Source organism: Puma concolor, chromosome D1 (genome assembly GCF_028749965.1).
Source record: "Puma concolor isolate L17-30 chromosome D1, mPumCon1.1.hap2, whole genome shotgun sequence".
NCBI lineage: Eukaryota > Metazoa > Chordata > Mammalia > Carnivora > Felidae > Puma > Puma concolor.
The window spans coordinates 12,183,649-12,202,853 of NC_141676.1; the positions used below are offsets into that span (position 1 = coordinate 12,183,649).

The 19,205-nt window shown below is 40.8% G+C and overlaps 1 protein-coding gene across 1 annotated transcript in view; it reads left to right on the plus strand.

Annotated features, from left to right (window-relative positions):
• Nucleotides 1–2,094: 2,094 nt before the first annotated feature.
• LPXN (leupaxin) overlaps nt 2,095–19,205 on the plus strand; it is a 38,809-nt gene continuing 21,698 nt past the window's right edge. Inside the window, exons 1-3 of the mRNA XM_086677336.1 lie at nt 2,095–2,849; nt 8,875–9,032; nt 14,640–14,686. Of these exons, the coding sequence (XP_086533462.1) occupies nt 2,837–2,849; nt 8,875–9,032; nt 14,640–14,686 (218 nt within the window). The 5' untranslated portion in view covers nt 2,095–2,836. The remainder of the gene's footprint in view (nt 2,850–8,874; nt 9,033–14,639; nt 14,687–19,205) is intronic.

Sequence of the window (19,205 nt, forward strand, 5' to 3'; positions counted from 1 at the left end):
GGGTCGTGAGGGCAAGGAGGGCCCGCCTCTTGGCGCATGCGCAGGGTCAACTTGTCAAAAGGCATCCTGGGAGATGAAGTCCTGAATATCCTGAGCTTTAGGAAAAGACGACAGGCAACCGGAGGCGTAGAGGATGCTGGGAGGTTTTGAGTGATGCACGATGGGAAAGGTAGTTTACTCGTTCTGCAGTGGGCGTTTGTTCTTTCAAGGAGGTAGTATTTCCGGGTTAGGCCGCGAAACTTGCACAGATCCCAGCTGGGTTGTCGGGGCAGTTGCTGGTTGGGATAGCTTAGGACTGTTTTCCCGACTTTGGAATCGGTGTTGGCGACACATTTCTTGGGTGGCCACGTTCACAGTGGCCTGGGTTGGTTACTTTGCACCTCCTAGCGTTCATGTTTGCAGTATACGCCTCGTCATCTTATGTGTGACCCGTGAGCTCCTAGAGGTCAGGCACTGAATCTGGATCCGTCGGGTGCTTGGCGCATAGCACAAACCCACCACTCATTTGGTTCTTAATGAAAGTCTGTGGAGGGGCGCCTGGGTGGCTCAGTCCATTAAGCCTGGGACTTCAGCTCGGGTCATGATCTCACAGCTGGTGGGTTCCAGCCCCACGTGGGGCTCTGTGCTGACAGCTCAGAACCTGGACCCTGCTTTGGATTCTGTGTCTTCCTCTCTCTCTGTCTCTACCCCACTCGCACTCTGTCTCTCTGTGTCTATTAAAAATAAACGGTAAAAAAAAAAAATTTTTTTTTAAATAAAAGTTTGCGGAAAGGATTCTAGAGTTGCTGTTTTACCAGATGTTGGTGCCAAGGAGCTGGCGTCAGCTGCCTAACTTGGCTGTGGTCCCTGGGCTGCAGGGAAGGGGGTAGGGTGAAGGGTTGTTATCATGATTCTGTGACCTACTCAGAGAAACCCAAGGCCTCTTTCATGCTCCCTCCCTCAAAGCCACTTGGCTTCTGTGGTTTTGAATGTTTCTGCTGCACAAGAAGCACGGTCAGAATAGCAGCTTTGTCAGAAATTACCTGTCTGTTCACTAGCGTATGCAACTATATTATCCTAATGCGTCAAATGGGAGTTTCCATTTGTTTTCCAAGTTGCAGTCAGTGACTCCTGCATTCCTTCCTTACTGCTTTTCATGAACTATACCCAGGAAGCGATGTGAGAGAATGGTTCTTACCCCTAGAAAATAAAACATCCAGGGTTAAAACCCCCCAGAGAAAGCAGTTGGAAACAAGATCTGGGGATCCAATTCTAAATTTCACATAAATCATTAAGTTAAACTGCAGATGGAGTCTAATATTTGCAAGCCAAGTGCTGAAGTGCATTTTTCCTCGGTGTCTTGGCTTAGTTACCAGTTCAGATGAGGCAAATGGCATATTTGCTGTCGAGTGTTCTGCACTTTCATAGGACTAGTGACATTTCAGTTGTAAAAACTACAGATTAGTGTGGATGGGAATTTTTTCAAACCCATCTGGACTTTTGGAACAGCACTGACATCCAATGGCTGCTCAAAGTAATGCAGAGTGGGAATCTTTTGATTAAAAAAAAAAAATCTTTGTGTCAGGAGGGAATGAAAGAATCAATAATTCCTTTAGATCAACCAAAAAAAAAAAAAAAAAGACCACTGGATTGCAGAGGAAAGATCACAGGCATTGAAACTAAATCTGGATTGGGGCGCCTGGGTGACTCGGTTGGTTGAGCATCTGACTTCAGCTCAGGTCACGATCTCACAATTCATGGGTTGCAATCTCACAGTTCGTGGGTTGGTGGGTTTGAGCCCTACCTCGGGTTTTGCACTGACAGTGAGAAGCCTGCTTTAGATTCTCTCTCTCTGGATTATAGTAAATAGTAAAGCTACCTATAATTCTGTTAATTTCCTCAAGTTACCATTCCTTGAATTTATTTCACTACTGGTAGAGATGGAGATAATAATATCTGTTTCACAGGGCCATAATTATAGTTCTTCACACACTGCCTTCTCATAGGAGGCCTTTTGTAAATGTTCTATTTCATTCAAGGTGAGTAAAATCAGAGTGGTAAAAGATGAAAGTTAATCTCAGTGTCCTTTTTCAGAGAAATTGCTAGAAAGCAACATAGCTAAGCAGAAATTGTGCTTCACTGAGACATCTGCAGCTTAACGCCTTGTGTCTTGTCTTCCCATTTCATTCTTCATGACTGCTATAGTTGGTTGTGTTTTGGACCACAGACGTAGCCAGGCCCTGAAAATCTAAATGTGACTACTACTCTGCCCTGCTTTTAATGGATTTACAGTCTATTCAGGAAAGCAGGGAAGCATAGTTTCAGGATAATTAAGTGAATGAAGACAGCAAAACGAATTGGGTGCTGGTTAACTGATGGAAATTTTATGAAGGAAACTGCCTTTGTGGTCCCCAGCTTTATGTGCACACACACGCATACACATACTCACATACACTCACACACAGCAGGTTTTCTGATGCTCCAGCCACACTGGAGGAAACGTACAAATCTGCCACTCCCATGAATTCAAGATGAATCCTGGCACATAGTAGGAGTTCAATTTTTTCAAAGTTAATTTTGAATCTTTATCACCCTGTCCAATGCACTAACAGAACTCAAATCCTACTACCCATCTTTCTATGTCCCATTTTTAGAACCCTAACTTTTCAAAAAGAAAAGAAAAAAAAAAACTCACCAAATCAAAAGAGAGGAAGTGCTACGCAAATACAGGAACCAAAAAGGGTTATAGAGGCTGCTTCATGCTGTTTCGTTCAGTTCCTTTGCAGTCCTCTTCAGCACATGCTAAAACAGTTCCTCACAACCTGTGTGGGACCAGCGCATCTTGGGGTGCGTGACAATGGAAGAGTTAGGTGAGTGAGGACCTTCCTGGAGGGGAAACTGAAGGAATGAAGACTTGGCTACCATCTCTGTGTGGTGGGATGTACTTCTAGCCAGGGGGAGGGTGCTGCTGGAAGATTTTGTTTCCACTTCTCTCTTGACCTCAGCCCAACCAAGAGTGAAGCGTGAGGAACTAGGATTGTTCTTGGGGAACTCCGGGTGCACTCTTTTAGTGGCACAAACAGGCAGAGTTTGGTGCTTAGCGGAGTAAACCATGCACAAATACTTTTGGACTGAATTGTTTATTATGAGTATTTGCCCCTTGGCGACTATTGGAGGTCACAGGGTGGTCACACAGTTGGCACCTGCAGAGATATGATTTAGGAAGAAAAAAAAAGGGGGAGGGATAGATGGTGTTGGTGAGGAGAAGAAATGGAAGAGCAAGAATGAGACATCTGTAAAGGTTGGAGAAAGGCCAGGGTGGTTTCATTTGTTCCATGGTTTAGTATTAAACCAAGGAGAATTAGCACAATAACTCCAGCAATTCTGTTGCTAAGCTCTTTATTTGGAGGAATTCTCAAGGAACAGATTACTACGGACTGCAAATATGATACTCTTTCCACTTCAAACAATTAAAACCAGCAGTGAAACAATTGGCCACATGGCTCAGAGAGATCGCTGACTTCAAATCTTTGGAGTAATGGAAGCTTTGTCATTCTTGGGATTCATTCTTTATCCTCGGCTGACCTTTGTTGCTGGCATCCTTCCTAACACTGAGTCACTAACCTTTACTCGCTTTCCAAGCTGTATTAATTCCATAGTGTTCCGGTTTTTTTTATGTCTGGGGTATGTCAAAAGTGTGAACAACAACAACAACAACAACAACAAAACGTATCTCGCATATTGTCTTTTGTTGCTGTTGTTAATTATTGGGAGTGTTAGTTATTGGGAGTGTAATTTGAGAGCGCGAGGAGCAGAGAAAGGAAGAAAGGCAAATTATAGGAGGAAAGAGATGTTAATGAAGAGGGAAAGGTGGTATTTAATAGACACAAAACTGTTTTGAAGGTGAAGTCTCTTTTGCTGCTTGGGGTAGAACATGTTTTGGACTTGGACTAGAATCCACCTTCTTATTCTGTGTGAGAATTGGGGAAGTTCACGTTTCTAAGTTCAAAGTCCAGCTCACTAGAATCTAGCCCTTCTTTCATATTTTAGCAACACCTAATGGGTTTCACGCAGGTAATTCAAAAGGGAACTAATAAGTATTCAGCGAGTTAAGCTAAAACCTAACGTTTTTACAGATATTAATCATGTTAGTGTCTGAAGCAACTCTCTGAAATAGGTATTATCCACTTTTTATTTCCAATGAGAGAACTAAGAAAAATAATAAACTTGTTCAGTATCACTCTCAGGAACCCCTAACACCAAAACTGATTAATCTACAAGGTGTTCTATTGTTTTTTTTTTTTAATGTTTATTTGTTTATTTATTGAGATGGAGAGAGAGAGAGAGAGAGAGAGAATGAGCCAGGGAAGGGCAGAGAGTGAGGGAGAGAGAATCCCAAGCAGACTCCACGCTGTCGGCACAGAGCCTGATGCAGGGCTCAAACTCAACCAACTGTGAGATCATGACCTGAGCCAAAATCAAGAATCAGACACTCAAACAACTGAGCCACCCAGGCATCCCTCTCCTGTTTTAGAAGTGTGTTCCAGCCAGTAGAACAACCCAGATACTTAAAAAATTACAAATTAGATTTGTACAGTTTTGCCCTAGTTGAGCAGGATGAAATGGTAGAGAAACCTGGTCCAGAAATGGAGAAAGGGGGAAAGTACCAAACCTCCTAACAGGTGACAGGTCAGCAAAGGCAGGCAGATATTTTCTTTTTGCAGTATCTCCTCCAAGGTCGGTAGTTTGCAGCCACCAGCTTTTACCTGAAGCTTCATTACTCAGGGAGGCCAGCTAATGGGGAACCAGGAGCAGCCTCTGGCTCTGAATGAAAGCTTTACAATCCAGTGAGATCCCCCAAGAGACCTCACCTTACTCCTTTCATGTTAATGTTGACATGATTGGATTTCCACAGATGAAGCACCACAGAGAAGGACTGTGGAGTTTTCAGCGTACTACCACCCCCCACCCCTTGTAACCCTGCATTTGTCATACTAAAGTTAGTCATCTTCAAATTACGGAATCTGGCAGAAAGCAAGATAATCTCGGGTGTTGGTGTATGTGCATTCATAGGAAATGGGAAGAGGGAGGCCTGTTAACTCATGACCCAGCGGGGAGAGTTTCACTAACTTTGGTGTGTAACCTACTCCTAGAGATGTTGTGTGTGCCTCATGGAGGGTCTCCTCTCTCCCCTAATCTTTATTGTAAATGCTCTTTTATTTTGAATCCAAGGAGATGTATGACTTCTGGTTGGAGTGAAGCTTAGAAAATAGAAAAGAAAAGGGAGGGGGCTACGTCTTAATGGAGGGGCACCGAATAAAACTTTGGAACTCAGTTTGGCATTCATTCTGGCTAGTAAGGTTATTAGAAAAAAGTTTTGCTTTCTCTTTCTACTTTAGTTTTCCTTTTCTTTTTTGTTCATTTAAAAAAATCTTTTATTATCAGCAATTTTAAAATATACGAAGTAAAGAAAATAGTTTAATGAAGTCTAGTATACCTATCAACCAGCGTAAACAATCATCAGCTCTTGGCCAATCTTATTTCATTAATACACCCATCCATTCCTTTCACTCCTGGATTATTTTATTTTATTTTTTTAATGTTTATTTTTGAAGGAGAGAGAGACAGAGTGTGAGTGGGGGAGGGGCAGAGAGAGAGAGGGAGACACAGAATCTGAAGTAGGCTCCAGGCTCTGGGCTGTCAGCACAGAGCCCGATGCAGGGCTTGAACTCACAAGCTATGAGATCATGACCTGAGCTGAAGTCAGACGCCCAACCAACTGAGCTACCCAGGTGCCCCTAATGTTTATTTATTTTTGAGAGAGAGAGAGAGAGAGAGAGAGAGAGAGAAAGCATGCACGTGGTGGGGAGGGGCAGAGGGAAAGGGAGGCAGAGAATCTGAAGCAGGATCCTTGCTGGCAGCTGTGAGCTCAAAGCCCCATGTGCCCGACGTGAATGGTGAGATCATGACCTGAGCCAAAGTCCAACACTTGTCCGACTGAGCCACCCAGGCGCCCCACTCTTGGATTATGTTAAAGTGATAATCGGATATTACATTCATGTCATTGGTAAATAATTCAGTATTAATCTCTAAAATAAATATATACATATACAAATAACCATAATAGCATTATCATGAACAAAATTCATAATCGTTCTTTAATATCATGAAACACGTAAAATGTTAACAGACATTACTTAATATTATCAAATGTCTTTTTACATCTAATATAAGTTAACAGTGCTTATTTAAAGTATTGAATATTCAGTGTTCAATATTCCTCCTTGTTTTCTTTTTATTGAAGTTTACACATCGAAATTAGTTGTTTCTTAAATCTCTTTTAATCTGTTTCCCCTTCATCTCTTTTTTTCCACTGCCGTTAGTTTTTGAAGGGTAGTTTGCCTTGAAGAGTTTAGCTCAGCTTGCTCATCTCTAAAATGATGCATAAACTTCAATATTTTTATGAGATGGGTGACTAAGAAAGATCTGTAGAGGGGCGCCTGGGTGGCGCAGTCGGTTAAGCGTCCGACTTCAGCCAGGTCACGATCTCGCAGTCCATGAGTTCGAGCCCCGCGTCGGGCTCTGGGCTGATGGCTCAGAGCCTGGAGCCTGTTTCCGATTCTGTGTCTCCCTCTCTCTCTGCCCCTCCCCCGTTCATGCTCTGTCTCTCTCTGTCCCAAAAATAAATAAACGTTGAAAAAAAAATTAAAAAAAAAAAAAGATCTGTAGAAAATTTCACTTGCAAGAAATTACTAGATTTTTAAAAAAAATTCCAGCTAGTTAATATGCAGTGTAATATTAGTTTCAGGTGTCCCATATAGTGATTTGACACTTACATATATCACCTGGGGCTCGTCACAACAAGTGCGCTCCTTACTCCCCTTCACCTATTTCACTCACACCCCCACCCACCTCCTCTCTGATAACCATCAGTTTGTTCTGTATAGTTAAGAGTCTGGTTCTTGGTTTTCCTCTCTCTTTCCCTCCCCTCCCCCACCCCCACCACAATCATCTATTTTGTTTCTTAAATTCCACATATGAGTGAAATCATATGGTATTTGTCTTTCTCTGACTTATTTCACTTAGCGTGATACTCTCTAGCTCCATCCACATCTTTGAAAATGGCAAGATTTCATTCTTTTTTTATGGCTGAATAATATTGCATTGTATATACATACACCACATCTTCTTTATCTGTTCATCAGTTGATGGACTTTGGGGCAGAAATGACTAAGTCTTTTCTTATGCCGTTAATAAATACCCATCCCCCCTGATATCTAAAATAAATGAAAATCTGTTTTTTTAATGACCTGTGTAAAGTTCATTTTCCTCATCTGAGGACTTCAGACCTAGGCAGATCCTTAGAAATAATATAATCCACTGTTTTGCTAACTTAAAGAAAACATGACCTGTGGTAAGAAATCCACCACAGATCCACTAATGGATCTCAACCCACAATTTGAGAAAACGTGTAATAAAATGATTTCATTATGGGGATGAGGAAGTGACTTCGGAGAAGTCATGCCAAGATGGCCCGGAGAATCCGCGTGAGGATGGGGACTGGAATTTTTGACTTGAAGTTAGTGCAGGGTCTGGGATCAGATAGTCCAGGATCAGTCAGACAAGGCTGCATCAGGAGTAGCTGATTTACAAAGTAAGGATGATAATATCACCTGCCTTAAAGCATTAGGATGACTAAATGAAATATATAAGTTCCTGAGCATAGTGCCTGTAATGTGTTGATTTTTATTAATTATTATTAATTTCATCATAACAGAAAAGTGGTAGTGTGCTACTTGTAAAGTGCATTGGTTTTTCTGAAAAAAACTACAAGGGAAACAAGTCTCAAGTATTTGGATTGCAACATCTTGCTTGATTTTGCAATAGCTGTTTTCTCCATGATCCCTTTTTTCCCCCTATAGTCTAAAAGAATACTTCTACTTGGTTTTGACAGTTTTATCATGTGCTTGGTATGTAAGAAAAAAAAATAATCAGAGTTAAGAATGAGTGTTACTGTCTTGGTATATTTATTTTTTTTTAAGTTTATTTATTTTTTGAGAGAGAGAGAGAGAGAGAGAGCATAAATGGGGGAGGAGCAGAGAGAAGGAGAGACAGAATTCCAAGCAGGCTCCACGCCATCAGCACAGAGCCCTATGTGGGGCTCGAACTCACCAACTGTGAGATCATGACCTGAGCCAAGACTAAGAGTTGGACGCTTAACCAACTGCATCACCCAGGTGCCCCACTGTCTTGGTATATTTAGAAAAAATGTAATATAATTACTTCTATTTTTCTGATAGGAAAAATATATAGGGATTTACTTTTTTCTTATTGGGGATCTTTGTAGGCAATCCACCCAAAATGAATGATAAGTGTTAATACGCTGCATTATAAGAAGTCAAATTCTTTTTTTTTTTAATTTTTTTTCAACGTTTTTATTTATTTTTGGGACAGAGAGAGACAGAGCATGAACGGGGGAGGGGCAGAGAGAGAGGGAGACACAGAATCGGAAACAGGCTCCAGGCTCCGAGCCATCAGCCCAGAGCCTGACGCGGGGCTCGAACTCATGGACCGCGAGATCGTGACCTGGCTGAAGTCGGACGCTTAACCGACTGCGCCACCCAGGCGCCCCTTGGAAGTCAAATTCTTGAGTGATGCTGTGAAATTGAATGCAACCATAGGAAATAGGTCACAGTATGTGGAGGCATTAAACATCTTCTGGTAGAATAGACCACAGTCTTGAAGTAAAATATGGAATAAGAGAAGATATTTGAAAATAGCCCTAACCCAAAAGAAGAAGATGAATGGAGGCACAGTGGGGATAATTAAGGAGGAAAATTATCCCAGAAGACTTCCATATTCTGTATTATGCTTCTCTTGTATCTTATAATATAGATGCCTTATTGGAGGAACTGGAACGCTCCACTCTCCAGGACAGTGATGAATCCTCCAGCTCAGCTCCTCTTTCCCTGGATCAGCATTCCAGAAAGGAGACTGACCTTGCTGAGACTTCGGGTGTCCCTTCTGTTCAGAATGATACAAGTCCCTTGCTGGTAACTTTCATTTATTGGAGTACCTTGAATATAAATGTTTGAGTGCATTTCTGAAAATTAATTGTATCTTATGTAGAGTGATGTGAGAGAATCATATATCCAAGAAAAATCCCTCAATGATAACTTAAAGGTGGTTGTTTTTGGAAAGGAGGAGAATTGAGAAAATCATCATGGAAGAATAAATCTTTGAGAATTAAATTTTTTTCTAGTGAGGGCATGGTAACAGAGTCTTCCCTAATTTACTTGGAGAATTCTGATATTGCTGTCTGAGCATCAGAGATGCATGTTGCAGTATGTCTGGAATTAACACTCCAGAAGACCAGGGATTACCTGGGCAAGGCCAGGTGGGAGCTCAGACAAGTCTTTTCAGGGTGACCTCTAAGGCCACAACTTTCCACGTCTTATTTTCTGTTAAATGTATTAGGATATTCAATTATTAGTATACCTAGAGATGATGACACTCTAGGGGACCAACAGAAACAAATTAAACTCAGATGATATTTTTAAAAAAATCCAGAAATCCAATTTATCATTGTCTGGTTAGAGACAGTCTAACCATCAAATAGAATAATAGATACTAGTATTTGCTATATACATATATATGTATATATATATATTTCCTTCCTATATGTAAGTCTACATGAATCTATGTTGTACTTAGGAGGTTGCTTGATGAGAATAGAATTAGTGTAGAAGAGGAATTAAGTAGTTTTCACATGTGGTGTTTTGAACTATGATATTCTGATTCGTCCTTGTACACTTGGTATGAAATCACAGGTTGCACAGACATGAAATCTGAGCCTGTGGTTCCTTCCCCCTTTAATTGTTCCTCCCTCCAGCTATATACATACAGTTTTAAGGATGAACATTTATTTCTCTCCTAGGGAGCTACTGTCTCTTTTCCTCAATGCAAAATCATAGCCATAGGCTCCTAACTGGTCTGCTACCCTTGCCCCCAGTATTTTATTTTCAGAGTAGCAGCCAGAGTGATTCCGTAAAACTTAAATCAGATGATGTCATTCCTTTACTCGGAACCCCACAGTGAATTTCTATCTCCATTTGAAGCAAAAGCCACCATCTTTACGCTGACCTTAGTGGGGTGACTATATGCTCGGTTCACTTGGACGAGCCCTGAGTTTATGCTTGTTTTCTTGACATCCTATTATTGGCTTTGGCATTTACCCTAAGTCTCACATATCTTAGGAAGTTTTCTTATTAGTGTTTTCTTATTAGTATTTACACTAAACCAGCGTGGGTTCATAGACCTCCATTTGGTTCTTCTGGCTTCTTCTAACGCCTCATCTAGTAGCATGTGAAATACATTCAGTGAACAGAATTCGAACTGTATTATGGCTGAATCCTAAAGATGGCTAATGACAACTCATCTCTCTTTCCCTGATCCTGTTCAGACACATCCTAACTGGCAAGCTCCTTTTCAGGGATAACATGCAGGGTGCGGGCTCTTAAAGCTAAAAGCTTAGGCACCGTCAGGGACAGCTAACACCTCTGGTTGCAGGTGATGGCAGGGGAACTTTGGAAGCTTTTTCCCCAGCCGGTCACCCTGTATAGCACCACTCATGCTCATGAGAAGCATGGACCTCCTCAGGGTCAGAAAAAATATGGGAAACTGTGGCTTAATATCATACAAATTACGTGCAGGAAATAGAGGCCAAGCATTCTCACCGCTGAGTGTAGTGTATTCTAAATGTTCTCATTAAAGCAGCTTTGTCCTTAATTGTGTATGTACAGCCATAGCTATTTGTTTTATTATTTGGCAATGCTTTTATTTTTGCAGCAGATGCTTTTAGCAGCATTTGGCTCACAACAAAACCAAACCCAGAATTACATGTTTAATTTTCTCAAGGAATTGATGATGAATGTGTAATCTGCACAAAATATTTGCCAACATTTCCTGTCCACCCCCGGTGGCAAGTAGAGATGTTAGTGCCCCTTAGAAGACAGGAAGACACAGCCATAGGGAAGAAACATCAGCATCTACTTCATAAGTTGCTCATGTAAAAAGAACGTGCCTGATGGTTTAGCATGTGCAGCTGCAGGAGGCGTGTCTAACATGTCACAGTGAAGCACACCTTTACATCTGCATCAAGTGTCGCTTCTAAACTGGTTTTGTTTGGTATCAGCTTCAAGTTTTCTTGTGCTTCTAACTGAAGTAAATGTGACGATTGAGTTGACTCCCTTTGCAAACCGTCAAATAATGTCAATTTTATATCTGTGCCACCAGAGACCTCAGTTAGAAAATTTGTTAATTCCAAAATGCTTTGATTTTTTTTTCCCCTCTAATTGAAAGGATCAAAATTCAGTATTTGGAAATTCATTCTTCCCTCAAAAGCAGAACATCTGACATTGTTAATGCCATTGTAAATTTAGTTGGGAAGTTCAACATTGAAGACAAAGTGGGTTATTGTGAGTGTGTGATCATATGAATACAAATTTTGATGGAGAACAGAATTGCCGTTAAAAAAAAAAAGTTCCATATTAAAAAACCTATGCAGCAGAAATGTGCTTGAATTGGTTGTGATGTGCACAAAATTCCTGACTGCATCCAAGCTCCAGGATTCTACCAATCAAAATAGAAACTGCAAATGTCAAAATTTACAGATATATATTTCCACCATCAGAGTATATATGTATCTAACTCATCTACAAAACTTCTGTGACAGAAGCTGATGTTGAATACGGAAGCAACATTTCAGCATGGCTGCATGCATTTTCTCTCTGTATTGCCTGTCATCAATCGGATTTTAGAAATGCCTGAGCCTCTGAAAATAACATTTTGTAAAGCAACTTAAATATAGGTTGCATTATGTGGAAAATCAGTCAGAAATATTTAATCGAATTATTCAGTGAATGTAGCATGAAAATTCAGCTTTTGAAGCTTTCAGCAAGTTGCAATTATGTAAAACAAAGCTTGTAAAAAGGAAGGAGCTCAAATTTCTCTCTACAAAAGCTGGGGAGGAATTGAACAACTTAACAGATGAGAGCTCAAATGGTTTAATTACCTAATTTGAAAATTGTGCTTTGGAAAAAATCTTGTCTTTGATGGAGTTTCTAATTTTAATTGGATAAATTTATATTCTCCACCAGAATGGGATGAAATTGTGAAGGCCTATGATTTTGCAGTATCTACATTTGGCAAAATGTTGAAAAGAATCACAAAGAGACGACTTAGGAGCTCTGTCTTGTAAAAATATTATTGAAGAAAGGTGCTCTGGATGGAGGTAGAAATACAGCACCTGTGAAAATACTGGGGCAGAAATATTTATACATTTTAATATGAGAAACATTTGAGAATATCCTCCATTTAGCAGAATTTGCCCTGAACTTATAGGCTCATCAACATCCAGAGTGGGAATATTTTCTCAATTAATTCTCAATATTATGGTCTACAGAGAAGCATCAGTTAAAAGTATCAATAACTTCAAAATATATTTATATATTATATATAAAATGCATATATATAAAATGCAGCTCCTTAACTAGTTTGCAATACTAAAAGATATGAAAATAATAAGATCATATTTTATTAAAAAAATTTATTAGTTTATTTTGAGAGAGAGAGAGCAGAGGAGGAGCAGAGAGAGAGGAAGGGAGAATCTGAAGCAGGCTCCATGCTGTCAGCACAGAGCCCAATGCAGGGCTTGAACTCACAAACCTTGAGATCATGACCTCCTGAACCAAAATCAAAAGTTGGACACTTAATTGAGTCACCTGGGTGCCCTAATAAGATCATATTTTAAAAAAAGACATCTTTCAGAAAAATTTCCACATCACAGTGTTAGAGATAACAATGGCTAGGTAACCAATTAAGGTATATGAATCTATATCAAGAAAAATTATTTACTGTGCTGTTTAAAAATGTTCAAATAATCAATATACAAGCTTTTTTTTTTTTTTTTTTTTTTTAACTTAATGTTTAGAGATGCCTGGGTGGCTCAGTCAGGTGAGTGACTGACTCTTGATTTGAGCTCAAGTCATGATCTCACGGTGTGTGAGGTTGAGCCCCACATCAGGCTCTGTGCTGACAGGGCTGAGCCTGCTTGGGATTCTCTCTCTCCCTCTCTCTCTGCCCCTCCCCCATTTGTGCTCTCTCTCAAAATAAATAAACATAAAAAAAAATAATGTTTATAGCTATGTCATCTAAAAACATTCTAGAGAATTTTATTTTTTTAAGTTTATTTATTTTGAGAGAGAGGCAGAGAAAAAGGAGAGAGAGAATACCGAGCAGGTTCCTTGCTGTGAGCGCAGAGCCTGACGCAGGGCTTGAACTCACGAACCATGAGATCAGGAGCTGAGCCAAAATCAAAAGTTGGACACTTAACTGACTGAGCCACCCAGGCACCCCTAGACAATTTTATTTCGAAAATAAGTTTTCAAGAGAATTATTTTGTAGGGGCGCCTGGGTGGCTCAGTTGGTTAAGTGTCGGACTTTGGCTCGGGTCATGACCTCACAGTTCGTGAGTTCAAGCCCCGCGTTGGGCTCTGAGATGACAGCTCGGAGCCCGGAGCCTGCTTCAGATTCTACGTCTCCCTCTCTCTCTGCCCCTCCCCCACTCACACTCCATCTCTGTCTCTCTCGAGAATAAACATTAATAAAAAAGAATTATTTTGTAGGTCCATCAATATAATAAAACCCAAGTTTTAGTCAAGAAATACATATTTTTAAAGTTATATAGTATTAATTATTTTTGGTACCTACCCCTCTTTCGCTTTTAAGAACATCCCAGTTTGAACCATTATATGGTCACCCTACTTGCTTGATCTGGCCCTTTTTACTCCCTGTCCCTGTCTTGCCAGTTCACTGTGCTGCCCTGGACGCCTTTCTGTTACATGGATGCTCCAGGGTTCCCCCCAATCTCCTTACTTCTCTCACCTTCTGTGAGTCCTCACTCAAGTGGCGCCTCCTCAGTGAGTCCTTCCCTGATCGACAGATATATTTTCCATTGCCATCTTTCTCCCATTTCTCATGCCCTCCCCCCTAATTAGTTTTACACGTTACTGAATTTATTCTATTTTCTTATTAATTTGTTCATTATCTGCTCTCACCACCATAATGTCAGAGGCAGAGGAGACAATTTTTGTTCGTTCGTTTCATTTTCTGTTTTCATTGCTGCATCCCTGGCCCCGGCACATGACAGGCACCCAATAAGTATTTGTTCAATAAATAAACGAGTTGCTGGTCAACTACCCTTTAGAGACACACATATTTTATTTTTTTGTATGTCAGAGTTAGCCATGATATAGTCTTCCCCTAGACAACATCCTGTCTAGGTAAAGGAATTGCTCTGATTCTTTTCGTCGGTTTTATGGTTCCTATCTGAGTACGATCAACTTCTCTATTTCAGTGCTTTTTAGGGCAGGGCGGGGGACGCTGTTACTTGTTCACATGCTGGCTGCTTCGAATTTGGCCTTCTGTTGTGGGATGGCTGGTTTTGCTCTGCCTTGGGAAAGAAAATCTCAGAGATACGCTAGTTATCAGTCCTATTTAGAAGCTAACAACATCCTCTAATTCTGGGCACAGATGAGTGACAACATTCTCCCAGCAGAAACTCATTGTTTGCTTTCTTCTCTGTCACTTATATGTCTTAGGTACAGCTCGTGTATACGACCCATATCCAGGAGCCCAATATCTACAGGTATGTTTTTTATTCAGTACTTTAAAATATTAAAGATATTAGATGATTGTTATCAATCTGGGTCTGGACAACAAGTTGCTTTGCATGCGTTCATTATTAGAACTCCGGCGACTTCCCTCCTCCCCTTTCCATAGTGTTTCAGCAGAGGTGGAGTTCTGCCAAGCTCACTTGGCAGTTTCTTAGGGTGCCTGCCTTCTAGACGGGCCGTCCAGGCTAGGGTGAGCCACTATTTCCTTCACCACCTGGAAAGGTGTAAATCGTTCGAGTCACCACACGTTTCGGCTGGGCTACTCCAAATATCACGCTCCAGTTCGCGGAAGAGGAAACACCTACAGAAATTTCAGCAAGACGCCAACAAAACCAGAGCTAAGATCAGGGTCGACGTGAGACAAGAGGGTCTCCGCAGCAGACTGACGAATATATACTTCTAATGAATCTGTACTTCTTCTTTCTATAGTTGTTCAAGATTTATTTAGCTGGCGGGCGGGGGGTGGAGGGGGGGTGGATTTCCTTTTAAAAACATTACATATTCAAACAGATCCACTTACTAAACCATTTCGACTGACCAAAGCAGAATCAACAGTCTGAGAAAATGAAAAAGGCTGTTTTTCTCATTCTCTCTTCAGGTAGTGCTTCACAGTTTGAAAAATCAGACAGCTTTCTGGGAAACAAATTGAAGGACTTCACAAATTAAAAGGGAAACGAGATAGCAAAGGCTCATGCTTGGTAGAGTACCACACCATACCTTATTTGGTTCTAGAATCGCAGCCGGTCAATAGTGCACACCCATGATGCCAAATAAGGGAAGGACCTGTGTTACTATGAAGTCTTTTTGTAACTTCCCACCTGAGAACACTTTCTACTTGGATGGGAGTAAGGCCAATTTATATTAATGTAATTGCCAATTGGTTCCAGTTCCAGGAGACTGCCTGGTGGGTTGCCCCCTAGACCACCCTATCCCTCCTTCTTGTAAAAAAAAAAAAAAAAAAAAAGAAGCAAAACAACAATGAAACCATGCCTGGCACACATAGGCTTTCAGTAAATGTTTGCTTTTTAAAAATCTAGGAAACCAAGACTTTGATAGAAATATTAATGAAAACAGGAACATAGAACAGAAAAACCAGCACAACCAACAGCCAGTTTCCTGTGTATCTGGCATTTCGATCAATTGATGGCATGCCAATGGAGAAGACTCACATCATTTTCCCCTCAGACCTATTTCTCTTCTCTTGCTCCGCTCTGTATTCCGGGGGCGCTGACCCCTGTAGGCTGGGTTTTCCAGGCTCCAGGATCAGTTGGCTTTCGCTGGAGGGTGAAAGGCAGGGAAATTCAGGGTATTTCCTCCCCTAATCTCTCTCCACAGTGTTGGGGTCAGCAGTTACATGTCCTTTCTGGCTTCAGCTGGAGCAAGACAGGTCTACTGTGGTTCCATTCCAGCTTGTACCTTGGCCTCTGGCTCTTAGTAACTCCCCACCCCCTTGCTTAATGGCTTTCTGCTGTGGCTAATCTTTTGCGTTACCTCAGTATCTTCTGTTTGCCTCTTTAGTTATCCCATCACCTGTGTAATCAAATTTCTGGATTAAATTCCTTTGGCTTACTCCCAGAGTGCTTGTATTTTCCCGAGTGGGCCTTGACTGATACATTTTCCCCAGTACCGAATGACACTTGCTGTGTCGATCGGTATGGGAGACTGATATGAAATCCAGGTGGCCTAGTAAATAAGCAATAGCCTGGTACACATCCCTAAGGCTGGTATAACTCGGAGCTGATAAGGCTCGCAGGTGTGAACAGAGCGTGAGACTCAGAAACTAGATGCCTGCATTCTGCTTCCACCATTTCCTCTGGCTTGCTTAAATGAACCAAACGCTGCTTTCAACCTTGAGACTGTATTCAATACTAGTGGCATGTGTAGCCATGTAGTAATATTTCTACTGTAGTTATATATCAAAGCAATATGAAGGATAATTTAGAAACATATACACGAACAAAAATAATTTTGGTAAGAAGGAGAAACACCAATCATAAAAACATCGCAGAGGAATGAATAGGGGAAGATTCCAGCGAACGAAGCCCCTCACGTGAGGAATCTGTATTCTTTTGACAGCACAGAGCCTGCTTGGGATCCCCTCTCTCTCTCTGCCCCTCCCCTGCTCTCTCTCTCTCTTCAAACAAACAAACAAACAAACAAACAAACAAACAAACATTTTAAAACAAACACCACACCTCTTGTATTTGTATATTATTAAAACCTCTAACTCACGAATTAAACTGTTGCCCATGACACAGCAAAGCCCTTTTACCACCTTCAGGAAGTGAGGGGACCCATCAAAGGAGCTCTCATTTTGAGCTTCCTCTCTTTTTAGGCACACTTCCTGTACTGATGGAATCACCAACTCTTTTGACCTTTCCATTCTTATTTAGAACATTATGTTGTTGATCCAGTTACTCTTAAGGTATCACAACAAGGGTTTCTCTTTCCATACGGCACCAGAAGTCTTGCTAAAAACCAGTAAGAAGTGTTTTGGATAGGGGCGCCTGGGTGGCGCAGTCGGTTAAGCGTCCGACTTCAGCCAGGTCACGATCTCGTGGTCCGTGAGTTCGAGCCCCGCGTCGGGCTCTGGGCTGATGGCTCAGAGCCTGGAGCCTGTTTCCGATTCTGTGTCTCCCTCTCTCTCTGCCCCTCCCCCGTTCATGCTCTGTCTCTCTCTGTCCCAAAAATAAATAAAAAACGTTTGGAAAAAAAAAAATTAAAAAAAAAAAAAGAAGTGTTTTGGATAAGCACCAGTGTGCGCCGACTGTGAGGTGGACAGGTTTTTAGGATTATACAGACCCACATAAGAAACTACATTTTTTCTACACTGGGAAACAGGGCCGAGAATGTGCGGACAGCCTGGCTGCCTTTTGCCCACAAGACACACGCCTGTGGCAGCAATGACGAAGGGGTCATGACCCCAAAGTGACCTGAGGCTGAGCCTCTCTGTGCTTCCTTGGAAGCCTCTAAGGATTGAATCAAGCACTTGTCTACTTGACCATTTTTGTTCCTCAGTTAAAAAAACAAAAAACAAAAAACAAAATTATGCCTGGCAGGAGGCCCTGTTGTACCTAAAAGACAAAATCTTTTCTCTTCAGAGGGGGAGACATCCACTTCCTCCTCCATTTTTCTTATTGTTAAATACTCAAACGGAAGTAGGTCAGTAGTGGGACATGTTGTACCCAAAAGACAGTCTTTTTTCCTTAAGAGAGGAATGTTATCAATCACATTATTAATCTATCAAATTTTTGGCTAAGGGATAAAAACTGGAATCTCACTGTTGAATTTGCATGGTAAAGATCTAGATCAGCATATCTTTATACAGTAATAAGCATTCAAATTTCCTTTTCTGAAACTTGCTTTTTTAAAAAATCCTTAGCTCATTTTTCTATTAGCTTGTCTTACTGATTTGCAGACTTTAATATTTGAATATTATTTATGTTTTAAGTATTTATGTATGTTGAATTTTTTTTTGAAATTAGCTCTGTTGATGTTTTGTTTTCTTTTTTGCTTTCACTTTACAGTTTCATGCCTTTCTTAGGAAAGCCTTCATTACCCCAAATTATAAAAAAAATCTTCCATTTTCTTTTACTCCTTTTATGTTTAAATGTATTTATGTCTTTAACTCATTTAAAACTTACTCACGTGCAAAGTTTGTTAAGGATCTAAATTTATTGTTTCAAATAGGCTGTCGTGCATTTTGTGTCTACTACTTTGTTTTTGAGGATTTGAAAGGCCACAATTACCATATGCAAAGTTCTCATGGTTCAGGAGTCTGTTTCTGGGCTCTGTCTGCTCCAGTCCTCTGATTTGTTGGCTGATCTGTTTCTTTTCCAACATCACACACATTTTATTGTCACTTTATCGGACAGCACATCTATTGAGACATCTTCCCTCCTCACCTCTTTTTACAAAATTATCTTGAGTGTTCTGGCCCATGAATCTCAGCATCAGCTTATTAATGAACTTGAATAATTCTCTTAAGATTTCTTTATGAATTACATTGAATTTGTAGTTTAATGGGAGAAACTGACATCGTATTATGCATCATTACTTATGCATGTCTTGTATGTCTGCCAGTGTTTTTTCTTCACAGAAGCCTTGCACAGTTCTTGTTAGAGTTATTCTTTAATATTTTATATGTTTTTTTGGTGGTGTTGTGAACATGTGCTTTTTCCCCAACGGACTCTCAAATTGGCTACTGCTGTCTATAGGAAAGAGACTAATTATTTCACCATATTCCTGTACCCAGTAACCATCCTGATATTTTTGATACCTTCTAATAGTTGTCCAATCATTTATCTTACATTTTCCAGGTAAGTGATTATATCATCTATTTAAAAAAGAAAATAAATGAGTGCCTGGGTGGCTCAGTTGGTTAAGCATCCAACTTCAGCTCAGGTCATGATCTCACTATTCATGGGTTTGAGCCCCACGTAAGGCTCTGTGCTGACAGTTTAGAGCCTGGAGCCTGCTTCGGATTCTGAG